Source organism: Labrus mixtus, chromosome 1 (genome assembly GCF_963584025.1).
Source record: "Labrus mixtus chromosome 1, fLabMix1.1, whole genome shotgun sequence".
NCBI classification, from domain to species: Eukaryota; Metazoa; Chordata; class Actinopteri; order Labriformes; family Labridae; genus Labrus; species Labrus mixtus.
The window spans coordinates 35586182-35603583 of NC_083612.1; the positions used below are offsets into that span (position 1 = coordinate 35586182).

Here is a 17402-nt window from a genome sequence, read left to right on the forward strand (position 1 = left end):
CTAAGCATGGAGGATTTAATTTGATATTAGGAGCCAGCACAAACAACATTAATTACTTATTCTAGTACAGCACCTACACTGATGTGCGAACTCCGGGGCTTAATGTATATCACAGAGATTTTCAGAAACAATACAAAAAGAAGCATTTCTTGGTGGAGTCTTGAACTACAGTTGTGTGAAGCTGTGAACAGAAATGAACCAAATCTAGAAATGGAGAATCTGAGAGGGAAACGTGTCTCTTGAAGTGAGGAACAGTTTGAGGGCAAAGGTCATTGCTGTGATGTTGTAGGTCTATGTTCCAGTATTTATGCTGTACAAAAAATATCTTCATAAATCATCAAAGTGTGTTTTAGTGTTGCAGGGCAGGAAGGACAGCTCCCATGCAGGGTCCAAAGCCCACTCTGTAGCCGTCTCCTTGACAGTAACCTAAAAACAGGAAGAGATACAACATCACCATATTATAAACATATGATTGTGAGTGTGATCATTTGTAGGATCATGCTATTTGAGCTCATATAAATATATCCATACAAAAATAATAACTTTAAAATTAAGTTTGAATTTATTGTTAATATTATTGTTTGGGTGTCTTTGTAGATAATATGACAATAAGTATGGTCTTTTACCTGCTCTTTTGTAATATAATATATAAAGAGTGAGGTCTTTTACCTGCTTTTTATGTCTTGAGATAATGTGTTATGAATTCTCGCTACAAATAAAGACTGATTGATCATTCATGTCATGGTTCAATCTTACCTGTAATGGTGACTTCATCTCCGTCCTTCAAAAAGGTTCTGGTTTCTCCACTTCCAAGATCTATGTTTCTGGTTTCCCTCCATGACAACTCCAGCATGGAGCCAAAACTCTCGGGATCCTTTTGGGAGTAAAGTTCACACAGTATAGAATTTACACCTCAAAAGTACTGTGCATCTAATCCAATTATGGATATCTTTTTCAATCATCCACAACATAAAAGTATGGAAAATCTTGATAGGAAAAAAAAGCTGTTTCTGTGTGTACACACCACAAATTTAAAAGGAAGGAAAAAGAAAAGAGAAGAAAGATTAAAAAATAGATTCAGATGACAATTTTTAAAACCAATTTCCATAATTCAAAGTCCTTTATATTTTGTAATATAAAGAAGCCAGAATATAACAGATAAGAGCTTTTATCAAATATTCTTTTAAATCTATCTCGCAGTTTAAAAAGGCAATAGTCAAATAAAGACAGATCTGACTTTATCATAGATTCCTATGTAAGTACTGTCAGTTGTCAAATAGAAAATGTTCCTATGCTGTATGTGCAGGCACTCACAGATCCACTGATAGTACCAGAAGCCAGCAGGTCTCCAGGTCTGACGTTGCAGCCGTTAACTGTGTGATGGGTGAGCTGTTGCTTCATGGTCCAATACATGTACTACAGACAGAGAGAAAAAGAGGTGGAGCTAAAGATTGAAGAGAAACATACTATTGTAATGGCCAAGAGCATGAAGAAGGTCTGCACAACAACAATGGTGTTAAAACTGCAAAGGTATGTTTTTGATTATCATGGATAATGTATTATTTATAAAACAATAACAAGCTTTGAAACATGTAATGTCTTCCTCTATAGATTTATTACATCATATTTACCAAACTGCTGTGTACACTTGTATGATCAGGCATACAACATAAAAGTGAGATTCATCTTTTTTTAATTTATTTTCATTTATTGACTTACCATTACCCATTCATTTGACAGTTCTGTTTGTAACACTTAAATCTAACTGTCTGTGGAATAAATCTAACACATGTAAATAATAAGCCTGAAAACTCTAAACAGTTTTCTTTACGTTTACAATTGGTTAAAAAGCCTAATACTTGAAAATGCTGGATAAATCTGGCCAAAACAGAGACTTTTAAACATTTTCCTCAAATACTTTGTGAAAATTCATTCACACTTAAATAAGTTTTCAAGTAAGTAAGTTTTTTACCGGTGGCCATATTGGTTTTTAAACCTCTTTTCGAAGGAAACATGCTCACTGAGAAAGGAGTTGTGTTAAGTCACCTCTTAAAAAATTGTTGTACTTTGAGAGACAAATGTATCAAAGCCAAAATCTTTTTTATTAATAAAAAATGGCTGAAATCTGAGAAAAAGCTGTTTCACAGGCTATTGGGAGTTACAGGGAATGGAAGATCAAACAGTTTTGTATGATTGAGGTTTAACACTAAAGTGAGGACCAACCCCCTTCAGTTCCATGTGCCTTACTTTGCACCCACTTTTCCCGCCCTACGCACTTCACAAACTGTATGTTCTATAATACCATAAAAACCTATTTGCTTTATTTTTTTTATACTAAACACATAATCCAATTAGGTTAGTGGATTGATCCAAGGTTTACCTTAAAGTTTGACCTGCAGATGGTTGCTGCCTCTTCCATGTCTTGTCCTTAGAATACAAATAAAAAAGCAGTATTACTCATTTTAAAACAGTTATTTCATTGGTTTAATATTAAACTAATGTGAAAGTGCAAAAAACTGCAGTTCATCGAGTGTCCACTTGAAACTGGCTGCAACAGTTACAGTCTGATTAAAAAAAACAAAAAACTTTTTTGTACAAAACATATCAGATCTGTGCAAACTGTACAGGGGTTACTTTTTTTCTAACTCACTAGTTTTGATTTTATGTAGGGTGAAGAGTTATTTATAATAAGGGCCATGGCTGATCTGATTGTAGGTAACTGTTTGTCAGGAGGCTTAAGGCCCGCCTCAGCTCCAGTCTCGTCTTCACTTTAAACGTTACAGAAAGTAATGGAGGTGATGCCTTCGGAGGTATTACAGGAGCGAGATGGGATCAGAACATAATGACGTCTGAGCTTTCTTTCAGCGCTGATACGGAAATCGCACTCTGAAAGGTCTAGTGATCTAGTCTCGCTCTTGTAATGCCTCTATTCCTACCTCTGACACCGGCACTTTACCCTTCTGTGACATTCATATTGAAGGCAAGATGTTAGAGGGGCGTAGATATTGCGCCTTGTATTGGCAAGTATATTGGAGTATATTTTCTTTAGTGATGTACTTGTTCTTTACGGCAGTGTTTTCATCCAGATCATTATTGTACCTTATATACCAATATATTTATCTGACAGCTTTTTCCAAACCTAAATTGATATTATGATTCATTGTGATTCATTAAAAAAAAGTCAAATGTATTAAAGCTAAAAAGTATCATATGATTGACAGGGACAAAGGTCTGAAATGAGCACATTTATGTGACTGTACATGAAGGAGAGACACATACTGTATACACAAGCATAAAAAGTGGCTGTGTGATTTGTGTTACATTACTGTCTGTGTACAGTAAGTCTGGTTCATGATTGAAGTTTGTGTTTAGTCATGTGTGGGATAATTCAACCTAACACAAAACAAGACATCAACTCACAGTTGAAGAGAGAACAGTACCTTTCAAAGACACAAATAGATTAATGTTGAAAGTGTAAGCATCCTGGTGTTGCAGGTAGGAGAGGGGCTCTGGATCCTGCAGGATAAAGATACAAACCTGTGAGGTCAAAGCAGGCAATAGGGCCCTACTAGGGCAGCTATATAATGCTAGTTAAGCTTCTGACAATATTCCCACTGAGTGTGTCTTGATTAAACATAGGTAGATACTATATGGAAGCCAATGGTGAAGCGAATTTCTTGAATTTCGCTTCCATATCAACTAAATGGTAGATTTCAGCCTTTAATCTTACAGATAAACTGCACATGACCAACTCTTGTCTGCCCAGCCTCACTGGTCAATTGTTAGCGTATAATGAAGAATCTTTACAATCATTTCAACTTACCACGAGGTTAGTTTACTTAGTGTTAGTGATAGTATATCACTGTTTTCTTAAAAGAGATGATTATGAAACAAATAAGAAAAATAAACTGTTTAAAAGCCTGGAAAAATGAACGGAAGAAAATGTAAAGTTCTTTTTCAGTGGGCCCTTGCCTTTAGATAGACCAGGCTCTGGCCAGATCTTGTCATTTTTATAGTTTAAAGTAACAAGACTGGAAATGCTTTTATGTCAAAACAGACTGAGAGACTCTTACGTTTTTGTATTCATCAGAGGGTGAAACTATTTCAATATTCATGTTTTTTATGTATGTAAAGTAATACTACAGCATTAGAAATCATTAGTGCCTCAGTGTGTTGAAATGACCACACAAAGTTATAATTAAACAAAGGTAAGTAGTAATGTAGCTTTGAATGATATGCATACCGTCATATTTGACAACCTCACTGCTAATATTTACTGTCACCCTCTCCTTTCAATTCAGTTCAAATCCAAAGGGCTTAATTGGCATGGGAAACATATGTTTACCTTTCCAAAGCAAAAGTGAAAATAATATACAAATGAATTACAAAAAAATTAATAATAAAGTAACAGAACTGTGCAGGTCATTATAGAGTGATCATAGAAACAGTTTGTGTTTAACTTAAAACATACAAATTGAAAATGTACCACTGCTCTTCAAATATATATAGATGAGTACATTATTTATAAAAATGTAAAAAGTAATGCAAAAGTAATGTGATTGATATTTTTACATGATAAGCTTTATGGTCTGTCTATAAAGAGATACGTAATGATGATGGTGCACTGATGGTTCGACTGTTTATGACTGTGTGTGTACACAATACTTATCCTGAACTGTTGAAACTCCTAAACCGTTAAGTATGCATAAAAAACAGTTTTACAGGAATAATGTCAGTAACACAACTTTACATTTGTGTGACATGTTGATGACAAGTCAACAACAGACACCTTTAATTTCTGAAGTTGTAAGATGGAGTTCTTTACACTACATGTCACATTCAACCTTTCACACACATTTAGACACTGATGGCAGCAGCCATGCCATGCAAAGTGCCGAGCATCACAGCGAGATACTGTTATCATTCACAAACTGATGGCTTTATATTAGGTTATGTTCTTGGTCCTATATTTGCATAAGACATTATTCTGCTGATGCCATAGTGTACATCAAATACTCTTTATAGAAATCATTCAGTTCTTTCATTTTTTTTAAGTGGCCTTTGCAAAACCTCAGTTATGAGTGAGGGCTGTAATTGGTTTTGGTTGGGATTATTATCAAACATATGTCAGGGTGTGAAAACAAATAATTTTCTGAAATTTACTTTTCTCCCTTGAATTCAATGCAACTATCGGAAACTAATTACAAATGGTGTAAGTTGTAACCGTTGTACTAACCTGGATGGGGTTGACTTCTGCAAATGGTAACAGTGCCTCCATTGGGACGACCCAAGGTGAGATGGTGGTTCCAAAATTCTTCCCAAGAAAAGGACCCAAAGGAACATACTCCCATGACTGAATGTCCCTGGCTGAGAAAGACATAAATAAATAATACATGCAGGCAATAACAAGATTTACTTTTGCCTAAGAAGAGTTAAACAACTACAAATCTTAATTCTTGTAAGGACAGCTCTCTAACCTCTGTCAATGTACTGCCTTATTATTGGCAAAGATCTCACTCTGCTAATGGGTTTGTGAATCAGATTGCCTAATCTAGACAGTTCCCCTTTGCAGTACTAATGATGGTGCAGTATATTTCCATTAATCATGCAGAATGCCTTAAAGACAAATTGAACAGTCCCATTCTTACCGGACATTTAGACAGGTTTATTACATTTTAAAGATAAAAATATAGCCCAACCAGGATTTTGTGAGGGAACCACAAATCCATTTACTATCACATACCGCAAGTTTGTTAGTAAAATGTGTTTTGCAGAGACTCTTACCACTCCAGTCATTCACGAGTACCATTCCAAAAATGTGTTCGTGGGCTTTATCAATGGGTATGGGCTCCCCGAGCTGATTCCCTCCACCAACAAAGAAGGCCTAATTGAAGAACAAAATTGTCAAATAATCAATTTGAGGCACAGTACACTTTGGCCTTGGCCCTGGCGCTCTTCAAAGAGGTGCTCTTCGGCACGGTACAGCTCATGCACAGGCACAAGCACGCGGGTACACAATGTTGACAAAATAAGCCAAAAAGTCACTAAAGTATCGATCATGTTCTCTGTGTTGTTCTCCAATGTACGGATGCGGACCTGACAGCGACTATTAAGTCATCAAAAGGAACTCAGGCCTTCACTTTTGCAACTCAGATGTACTCTAACATTACAAACATAAAAGGGATTATACTAATTAAAGACTGTAATCACCATCTCCAGCTCGATGTCCAACTGCTTAGAAGAGCCAAACACTGAAGGTTTCTCTGAGAGAGAGGAAAAAGCAAACATAATTATTATTAGCTGTAGGTTCAGTGCTGTGTAGATAGACACAAGCAACAACCAAAATCACTTAAGAACATACAGATTTATTTCAGATTTTGGAGTAAAAAGTTAGTTTTACACAACAAAGTCCATCAAAATTACAGCTAAAGGGCACACTCACACTAGGCAATCCGTAAGCACACTTCACCCCTAAAGTCCACTTCCTTTGACCAGTGTGACTGCTCTCATCCGTGCAAGCACGGTACACTTCCTTGGCCCTGGCACACGTCAAAGAGGTGTGCTTCGGTACGGTACAGTTCAGGCACGAGCACTAGCACGCGGTACACGAGGCTGACCCGGAGTCTTCTGGCTGTATCTGACTATAACGTGAGAGTCGTCGTCTCTCAACCTGAAGGACAAGGGTTTGCTGCTTTGTCGGTGGCGTATGAATGTGTATGAATGGGATTATTTACTTCTGATGGTCTTACTACATATCAACCTCTGTCATCAGGGTGTGAATGTGTAGGTGTGACCTGCGTGTGACAGCTGTAAAAGCGCGTTGAGTAGTCAGTAGACGAGAAAAAGCACTATATAGGCTCAACTCCATTTACCATAATGACTCAAAATAAGCCATAGGGGGAAGATCAATCGACTCTGGATCGGAGGGTTGAGGGTTTGGTCCCCGACTCCTGTGGCCACATACTGTATCTGTGTGGTCCCCTGTGTGATCTTGCGGGACTGGTCTTGGGCAGTCGTTCTTAAGCACGGTACAGGACAATTTGCTAGTGTGTGCGCCCTAACACTGCATAGTAAAATGTTTTTTAAGTTTACGGAAAGGACAGGCAGTTAAGGCTACAATTACTCAAGGACGAATTATCATGACCACAGGCCCTGGACACAAACTTACCTTGGACCCCGACATACGGAACGCAAATATTATACTTGAGCTTTGAGTAAGAAGTCCTTACTCAAAGCTGACAAGGGATCAAGGTGGCATAATGCTGTTTTGATAAAACTGTGTTATGTTACATTAAGTCAAGTTTTACGGTGTGGTATTAGTTTCTAAAGGGAAACAAAGATTGAAAATACAATTTAATTCATTATTGCTATAATTTATTATAAAGATGATGGGCCATATTGCACACCTGGCGCAAAGCTTCTTTGTGTGAAGTGAAGGTGACTTTCCTATTTTCCTCCTGATCCAGTTGTTATTTTATGGAAGGTTATGGAACGGCAAACAATTTAAAAAAGTGTGACTTTTAACACGTCAACAACACATTGTTTATGTGTTGCCAATGTGTTGTCAACGTATTGTTGACGGGTCAAATTTGAATACGCAGACAACACGTTGGCAGCGTGTTGTTAACATGTTTAGTCAGTTTCCCAGGGGGAAATTTGTTAATAAAATAAATATTTGGTCGTCCCAATTAGAGGCACTGTTACCATTTGCAGAAGCCAACCCCATCCAGGTTAGTGCAATGGTAACAACTTGCACCATTTGTTATTAGTGTCTGGCAGTTGCCTTGAATGCAAGGTAACAAACGTGCCATAGACAAAATAGCGCGCAGATAAGAATACATAGTGTCCGTTAAGCACGCATAAGATAATGGATTCAAGCAGAGAAAATAAGTAGATCATTATTTACGGCCTGCCTGTATTTGATGATGATTAAACAGAACATAAGTTAATGAGTTTTTTTTTGCGAAAATATTTATAGTTTCTTTCTGATCACTTCAGATGTTAAGAGATTGATTCAGTGAAATATAACTTCAGTCTGCCATCAACATCTGCAACGTTACATACAGCGTCCTGTATGTGTTGTGTTCAGGGGCCGATGACAGCAGTGAAGATTAATGAGCCAGCAGGAGTTTGGCCTTCAAATACACGTAACTTTCAACACGTTGACAACATGTTGTATACACTTTGTTTACAAATTTGATGCATCAACAACATGTGGACAACATGTGGACAACACGTAGACAACATGTAAACAATGAATAGTTAACGTGTTGTTGTTAAAAGTCAGGCGTTTTTAAACAGTTTGAACCGGTGAGTGTAATAAGTTCCCATTGGCTGCTGAATACTAGGGTTTAACCATTTCTGTAAGTCCAGGGGTTGTCTACCACTATTTGGAATTTTGGACTGGATAACGGTCCAAGTGTGAAGAACTGTCCATGCTGTTATTGAGTCACAGTCATAAACTGACTAATTCATTTATTTTTGAAATTATGAAATGAAATAATGTGCTTTCTAGTAGTTTTAAAGGTGTAAATTAGCATGTTTGAGATACACCAATATAGATGATTTTAAACTTATTTGCTAATTGGAAAATGATCATTCAATATGTTTGGATGATGTATGTCTTACCTAGTCTATATACTGTATAACTGTATAGGTTAATGGTTGCCTGTTTTTCTATTCTATATTAAAACATTTATTGATCAGTTTGTTTATTGATGACTTCCACCAGTGTTTTTAATTTTAGTGGTTGGATCAACTTTGGTTAACATTAGCATAACGTTAACATATATTACATAATATGCTCTATGTTCTTCAATACCCACTGAGAAGATTAGAATGCACTGATAGTTTGTATATAGGTTTGTTAGTGATGTTTCCTGCTGATGCATGCAGGCCTCTACATTAATGCAGCATCTGTCTGATATTCATGAAGCTGCTCTTAACTGCATAAACATTTAAATACTTTCTGACACACTCCAAATTGCCATTAGCTAACACAAGGCGCTTTACACCGTCATAACAGGGACCAATGTGTCTTGTTCTGATGCAATGTTTTTTAACTGCTCTTGAAACTGCAGTAAACAAAAGAAATATATATTTTTGCATTTATTCACCAGAGAAACTTCTGCAATTGAAAGACAAGAATTAATTGATACAATGAATAGACCAAGAAACTAGTGGAATTAAGAAGCTTACTCTGGTCTGGCCTCATCTGGCCTGAGGGTCGGCGAATGGGGGTTCCAGAAACAATAATTGATGATGCTCTTCCATGGTAGCCAACTGGAAGCCTCAGCCTGCATAACAATATGCTCAAGTTTAGATTGCAGTGACCACAGCTACAAAAATAACATTTTCACCCACTTGGAGGCGCTATAACACAATTCATTTTCTGACTGGTTAGTTTAGAGTCACTGGATAATTGCCATCACAACTGTTAGTAAGAAACCAAGAAACCAAAATCAAAATACATTTATAAGATATAAAGAAGGCAGTTTCTTCTGAAATGTTATTAGTCCAAGCATTCATTCAAGAAGCATCAATAACTAAAGAAGGTATCATGTAAGAAGTTGTTGACTGCATGGATGATCACTGGCAAGTTAAATGCAAAAGTTTATCAATCACCTGCTTAAGTCTGTCAGTCAGAGAAGAGCCCAAGAACAAATATAATGATTTATAGAGAGCTCTCTTTCCACTACACACCAATTGACTCAATGCCTCTTTGAGTCGTTGTGTATCTACAGAAGTTTTAAATTCATGGTGTACCAATTTGGCATCAGAGCATTCTCCTTCCCCCGGAACATGGTGCCAACATTGGTGGCATGATCTCTGGAGGAGTAGAAGTCAGTGTAATCACCTGTAAAAAAAACAAACAAAACAGAAATGACTTCTAGAATAAACAGCTGAAATATAGCTGCACCCTACTTTCATTTGAAAGTAAATCAAGAGAAATGTCATGTGTTAGTAAGTAGTGCCCTGCAGTGCTGACATGCCTCAAACTCCAGTGATCTATGCCAATGTTGCTGACTGTTGGATGGGACCCATCGGAGGTTGTTTGAGCACAGAGAATGACCTATTATTAATCTGACAGCTTTATTCGGGGCGGGGGCTCACCAATGTCTGCAGGAAGGTGCATGGTGGCTGCACTTTGATGAACAAACGCTCTGAAAAAAAGATGAAAAGGTGATGAAATCATCTACTCAGAAAGGACCAAGACACAGAAAACTTGGGTTGCTAGAAAGCCCTTTTTTTTTGAAGATTTGGAATATACAGCTGAGTTCCCGACTCTACAAGTTTTTTTCCCCCAGAATAATTCAAGCAAATTTAATTTATTTTATTAATAAATATTTGATTCAAAGTGGTTCAGAGAGCATTTGAAATTAAATGACTTACCAATTGACCAAAAGCAAATTAATAGCTAAACAAAAATAAATAATAATAATAATATAATTTTTCTTGCCATCACCTTGATAAATTTCCTGTGGAAGTTGGGGTGAGTTTATTTGAGAACAAAGCAGGAAATATTCAGGAAATCTTTCAGAAGTTCATATGTGAGATCAGCTATACTGATAGTTAAAACCATGGTAGATTTTTTTGTGCAGAAATATGTTCTTCATATGTTTTAAGAAGGTTCTCTACAGCTATTGCATTTCCCTTAATGGTGACCATAAAAATACTACTGCATGATCTTTTTGGGACAGCTGTGGCTCAGTGGTACAGTTGGTCATCTCTCTTTCTGTTTAAGCACACAGCTGACATTTCTCCATTCCTGAAAGCATTGAAGAGGGTGAAGGCTGTCTCTGAATTGAAAAGTTAAATGGCTAGCTTCATGTTATGTCATTGAACAGAATCTCTAAAGTGACACCTAATATGGCAAGTTGACATTTATATAATGGAATATATTGCAATACATATATTTATTATGTCAAGCTGGCCTATTACATATAAGCAAATGCTACGTCTTACTAACAATAAGGGAGGGACAATAATAAATCCACAGCAGAAGCCTGGTGAAGACTTTGTGGACTCTACAGACTTACCTGCTCCGAAGGCTGAAATCATCTCTCAGCGTGCTCTCATTGGCAGCCAGCAACACTTGCAAGGTCCTCCTAACCTCCGTCCAGGCCTCACATCCAAGAGCCATGAAAGCATTGAGTGTGGTCTTGCAAGATGACATAGATAAACATATAAATATTATACTAAGTTTAGACCTTTAATACAGCTTTGTAAACTGGGATATAACTGTTAATGTGCATAATGCCGTACTGCTACCAGTTTCCCAGTTTCACTTTTTGTCTTATGAACTTGTTTTGCAAGCCTTTCTTTCTGTAATTTACATAAGTGTGTTACTTTGATGCAGTTTGGAGGTTGTTGTACTTTGAGTTCTTTCAGTTTATGTCAACCCTCTATCACAAAAAGATAAAAGAACAAATATTGGACATAAACTTTTATCATTTTAATTTGAGTGCCAAATCACTACAGTCATTTCTTAGTAAGGTAAACATATACAACAAATTCCCAGCCGGTAAATTAAATATGAAGTCAGCTCCTTAACTGGATGAAAATGGTTTAAAGTATAGCTGGTACATTTTTGAATACATCTTACATCAGCTTTGAAGACAGGATCAGTGGACATATATTATATGGCAGAAGTTTGAGAGCAGTTATTTTGTGAACCACATATACGACCTGACTCAAGGGCCTTTAAATGTAGATCAATAGCAGGAGCATTAAGACCACAGGATGGAACTAATTGTTATTACTTTTCAAGGGTCTTACTACACACTACAGTTTTATCTGTAGAATAAGATTAAAAGACATCCGTCCCTTATCTATTGTGATTTCTGAAGAGACATGTCAGGTTATTTTAATCAAACACCTCCAACCCTTAGAAACTTTTTTGCCAAATGGTAAATCTTGTGCATGTTAGACTACATAGATAACTAACTTATGGTGCCTTTTTCTCTCTTTCCCCAAACAATAATTTCCTAATATCTTATGTGAAAAGTTATTTTATGGAGCTGTCATGAAACATGGATTATTTTGTCAAAACAGTTGTAATATTTGTTTCTTCTTTCCATATAACAGCTGTGATCAGTGATTCAACATACCTGTTCAAAGACATCCTGATGTGTGGACATCACAGGCCCTTGAAACAAAGACTTTACCACACTGAGGTCCAGTATCTGGTCTCCAATAGCAACCCCAATCCGATGTTTAGGCTGAAGAAACAAAAACAGTTTGACACAGTAAACTTCCCTGTTATCCATCAAAAGCTTATCTTCCACGTGTTCTATGTTTCATCTAGCCATCCACAGGGAACCTGCATCTTTTTAAGAAGAGCAGATTTCAAATAACATGCAGCTATTACTTGATGTTTGTGCTTCAGCATTCATAGTAAATCAAATTAAAATCCTATTTATTCCTGGTACTCGTACTATAAAAATATTTGCTATAACAGGCTTTCTATCTAAAATCGTAATTTCAGAAATCCACAACGTCATTTCTCCAAAGACAAGTTTTAATTTCCACTATCTACAATGTCATTTCTTCCTTTACAGAATGAAGATATCCAGCGCTGGCCTGGGGAAAAATGTTGCCCTTGCATTTTTGGCTAAAACCAAGACAAAACTGTACACCATCCATGAGTCCCATTTTAATACGTCCACAGTATTTCCCCAAATCATTACAAAGCTTAGAAGCTTAGACACGTAACACTGTGTATCCACTCTCTTTTTACCACCTGGTTGTCAGCTGACCATTGTTAACACTGATGGCAGAGGCTGCTATGTAAAGAAACCATCTGAAGTAACTAATGTCATTTCTACACATTTATTTTGGGGTTACGTGTCTTGCCATGGACACATTGTTCATGTGGCTCCAGGAGCTGGAGATCTACAAACTGAGTCACATTCACCACCAGGGGAGGTGACAATGGAGTTCAAATATCATTTCTCAAGTACAAGTATGTAAAAATTAAGCAATTTAAAAAAATAAAAATCTGCTAGAATTCATTCTAATTTCAAACTAAACGCATTTTATATGCATGTATACAATATTTAAATTGCTGTTCAATGTTATTAAATCAATTTATAATTTAAATAATTGTAACTTGAAATGTAAAATTTCAGAACTAGCTACTTTTCTTATACTTCTAAAGTACAATGATACTTTTTGAATGCATACAAAACCTTAAACACAGAATGCAGCTGTGATATTGGTATAGGCCAACATGTTAAATACTCACTAGGATCAGTCTAATGAATCAATATGGCCGGTGATAAGCAATAACAGGAAATTAAATGGAAGATAAATGCCTGGTATGAAGATAGGCCTATTTGCAATTTAGTTATAGGAACTCTGTTTTAATTATCTATAATCCAATTGTTACTATTATAATTTCAATTTAGGATATTCACATTTGCATCATAGATACCTATATTAATTGACTAGTGGGCATATGGGTGGCAGATATCTGAAATAAGTTTGCTCTTGGATGAATTGTATTGCAACTTACTTGAGGGAAGAATGATGTTATAGATATCTGAAATTAAAAGCCCAATGGCAAACGTGAAGTCATTTCCCAAGGAAGAATAACGTTATGGGTATCTGTAAAGATAATTGTTGACTGGAGGCATGTAGGGAGGGATATCTATACCATCCAGCCTAGCAATGAATAGTTAAATTGCCTTATCTGTGCATATGTGCACCTCTGTGCAGTCTGCATCACAGTTTGTTATTATAATTTCACGTTTATTTAGTCAAATGAAGCGAATGAGGCTCCATTTGTATCAATCAATCCAATCTCAAGACAATGACCATATAGCATGTCTTGACCATTCTCTTACAAAATTTGTATTTAAAGTAAGAAATTGATTTGATCACAAGTTGTCACTTGAGAGCTCTGGAGACGCATGATATGTCCAGATGTGAACAGCTGTGCAGCCAGACCACATGGCTAATACCAAGTGATAGTTGATTGCCTATTTTTGTTGTCTCTTTTTATCTTTTTATTTCGTTGCCTTCTATGCCATTTTGGGTTTTCTAATGAGCATGGAAAGGCTTGAAGACGCGAGTGTAGTTATAGTTTACACAATCTAAATCCACAAATGCCTCGGTGCACTTCATCCTCCGACATACTATGAATATGATCTTTTTTTTTTCTCCTATTAGATTAAACACACATTAGATTTCCTTTTGTAAATAATGACCAAGTTGTCGATGTCTCCTCGGTGCCAATGAAGATTTGATGTATCTAGCCTATTTGTAAACCAAGTAAGAATAATCAAGCTATACTTACGTTACCAGCTGTAGAGAATATACCATAGGGAAGGTTCTGGAAGGAGAAATCAGATGCTGCATCGACATTTATGAACGACATCTTCTCTTTAGGAGGAGTAGTAGTTGTTGTATTCCACTTTTCTGAGTTAGGTTACTGACTGACTGGACAACCGCAGTAAGGGCTTCCAGATGTTAAACTTTGGAGAACCCCTCCCCTTTCCAACGGCCAATTGCATTCCGCCTGTAGTATCCACCCAATTCCACACCACTGGAGGTTAACACAAAACAGCCTTGTGAATGACTAAGCAAATTGTTGCGAGAAAGTTTCTCACAAAAATAATTCTTAATGCAAACTGCATACCGCATAGGCCGTGTGAAAAATGTCAAGAGCTTGTACAGCCTTCTTCTTCGCTTTTGACTACTCAAAGCGATTTTACACGTGTAGAAACGAAAACGAGATTCAGACAAATAACACGATATAGCATCAGAGTCACTACCACCGACAGCTGACACTTGTTTAATAGGTATTGTACTTTGCCCCTACAAATTAAATGCATAAACAGACACACATCTGTTCATGCATTTAATTTGTATTAAATACATTAGTTTGCATTAAAGGAGGAAACAGAGCACTTTGTATAGCCTACGCTTTTTGATTGCAGAAAAGGCCACTCCGTTATGTTCCAGTTCCGACGCAGGAGCAGGGACGTGCAGAGGAATTTAGAGGGGCAGGGGCACAAATTCATCAAAATGAATTTTTTTTTTCTCCCTGTTCTCTTCTTCTTTTCCTCCATCTTTTTATGATGGCCACATTAATACCAAACATTTTATTTTATTATTTTTATATATATAAATATATGTACAATTTTCTTCTTTCCAGTAATGTTGACACATATATATCATTTTTTCTTCCTTTTCCTCTCAATTATCTTCAATTTTGTTTCTGTTTATTTTTCTTGTTACTTTCCACTCAGCCACTCACTTTAATGTATTATACTGCCACACACACATTCACACGTTTCTTATACACTACTTCAACTTACTACTTGACTTTTATTATATCTACTTCAATTGTATTTGTCTTTGCTAATGTTTTACGTATTTTGATTTTGTTTTGTTTATTTCTGTTTTGCCTGTTTTTGTTTATTTGCCGTTGCTTTAATTGCCATGTCTATGTGTACATTTTTGTTTTGTGCTTGTTCACCTTATCACAATAAAAAAAAAGAAGAAAAAAAATACTTTTTCCAAATAATTAAATAAAGGAATCCCTGTAATAACTACTTTTGTAACATTGAAAAAGGAAATCAAAACAATAACAAAAGATGACGTGGAGGCTAGCAGGGCATCATGGGAGTTCTCTCTGCTACTCCCCTCCCCAGTGAAAACTCTACGGTGTTGTCCATACCCAGAGAGCAAACGATCATTGAAACAATGTTGATTTTCCGTCTGAATCATCATTATGGTTGGCATTGAAATCTCAAGGCAAAATAGACATCGGATCGATATAAAAATATCGATGATAACCGACGTTAACATAGTGTTGATGACAGTGATGTTGAAACAACATTGATCTATCATTGTTATGACAATGTTGATTTAGCATCGATCGCGACACAGATGTTGAAAAGACGTTGATTTGTAGTTAAGCAGGAGATGAAGACGTGGTTGATAAATCATCAGTTTATAGTCGAGCGGGAGACCATCCTGTGGAACACTGTTGCACACCATCCATATAGTAGTTAAATAACACAAAAATATTGATACTTATGAAAGTGTTTTAGTTTATTCACACTGTCTAACATTACACACAGTTATATATACGTTCATATTGTCAAAAAAACGTTGAAAAGTTGTTGATTTTTTGTTATGATTTCAGCGTTGTTTCAATATTAATGGAGGGTGCAAAAGTGATGTTGATACAACATCAGATTCCAATGTTGATTCAACGACATGAACTTTGACACATTAACGTGGATTCAACATGTTTTCAATGTTGTCTTGCTATCTGGGTAGTCAATACGAACGGGCGAAACCGACCTGAGGAAGATGTTTTGTATGTTTACCGACGATGTTTCTGAGTATAATTTACATGTCGTTTTTATCAAAGCAGCACATGCAACAACAGAAAAAATGAAAACATGAAAATCTGATGTGTAACTCAAATATAATGCACACCAGCTGTCATTAAAAACTTAGCCTAAAGATAAGAGTTGAATAAAATTGTCAAATTCTTCCTTTTGTACTCTTAGTTTATTGTAACAGGTAAATAGAAAGTATCACAATATTTTAGATAGCTCAATTAGTAGTGTCAGCATGGCGTATAGTTAAACAATATAACGAAGGAAAACATACACACATACTCTTATAAACTCAATGTTTTTGGAGAAATTACTTCAGGGTTTGTGCTCATCCTTGTTATGATTTGGAAAAATCAGAAGAAACTGAGTTGTGTTTTTCTGCCAGGACATCTCCCACATCTCTCATGCTCCTGCTGTAACACTGACCTATGCTTGCGTGTATGCGCAAATTTGCACTACAACAAAACCCCACCTGATACTCATATTTAAAAACATTTCTTTAGGGCCAGTCTCCGCCAGTTAAAAAAATAAAAATGAAAACTTGGCTTTGTTGAGATTGTTTTTTGCCCATATTAAGTCATAATTATGAGATAAAATGTCAAAATTATGATTTCGACTTTTCATCTCATAATTCTGAATTTTTATCTCATAATTTCGAATTAATATGGGCAAGCCAAGTTTTTCATTTTTATTTTTTTAACTGGCGGAAATGGGCTTCCATATACCAGGTAGTGCACAAACATGTTTTTTTTATATATATTTAAAGGGAACTTTCTCTGTCGAGGACAATAGGGAAGGTGCTGGTGCCCCTTTTTAGTCTATGTGTGAACATCATCAATTAATCAATCAATTTTTATTTGTATAGCATCAACTCATAACAAGTGTTATCTGGAGACACTTTACAAGAAGCAGGTAAAATACCTTACTCTTTGTCTGTTAACATTACAAAAGAGCAGGTAAAAAGACCTTACTTATTGTTATGTTACAAAAAGCAGGTAAAAGACCTTACTTATTGTTATGTTACAAAAGAGCAGGTAAAAGACC

General features: G+C 36.2%; 1 protein-coding gene across 1 annotated transcript; it reads right to left on the reverse strand.

Moving 5' to 3' along the window:
• On the reverse strand, window positions 1–14458 carry fah (fumarylacetoacetate hydrolase (fumarylacetoacetase)). The gene is made up of 14 exons (XM_061043079.1): window positions 14300–14458; window positions 12111–12221; window positions 11040–11161; window positions 10114–10163; window positions 9766–9856; window positions 9199–9296; window positions 6211–6263; window positions 5785–5884; window positions 5237–5367; window positions 3441–3516; window positions 2381–2427; window positions 1315–1416; window positions 757–874; window positions 1–426 (listed from the first exon to the last, which is right to left on the reverse strand). The coding sequence occupies exons 1-14, from the start codon at window positions 14378–14380 to the stop codon at window positions 350–352; spliced, it is 1257 nt and encodes a 418-aa protein (XP_060899062.1). The 5' UTR covers window positions 14381–14458; the 3' UTR covers window positions 1–349.
• Between the last annotated feature and the right edge of the window lie 2944 nt (window positions 14459–17402).

Excerpts from the sequence above, each read along its gene's own strand:
- fah (XM_061043079.1), bottom strand. The coding sequence starts at position 14,380 with ATGTCGTTCATAAATGTCGATGCAGCATCTGATTTCTCCTTCCAGAAC. Across the intron at positions 6,264-9,198 it reads CCAGATGAGGCCAGACCAGA|AGAAACCTTCAGTGTTTGGC; the intron begins GTAAGCTTCTTA and ends CCTCTCTCTCAG. Across the intron at positions 3,517-5,236 it reads CAGAAGTCAACCCCATCCAG|GATCCAGAGCCCCTCTCCTA; the intron begins GTTAGTACAACG and ends TTTATCCTGCAG.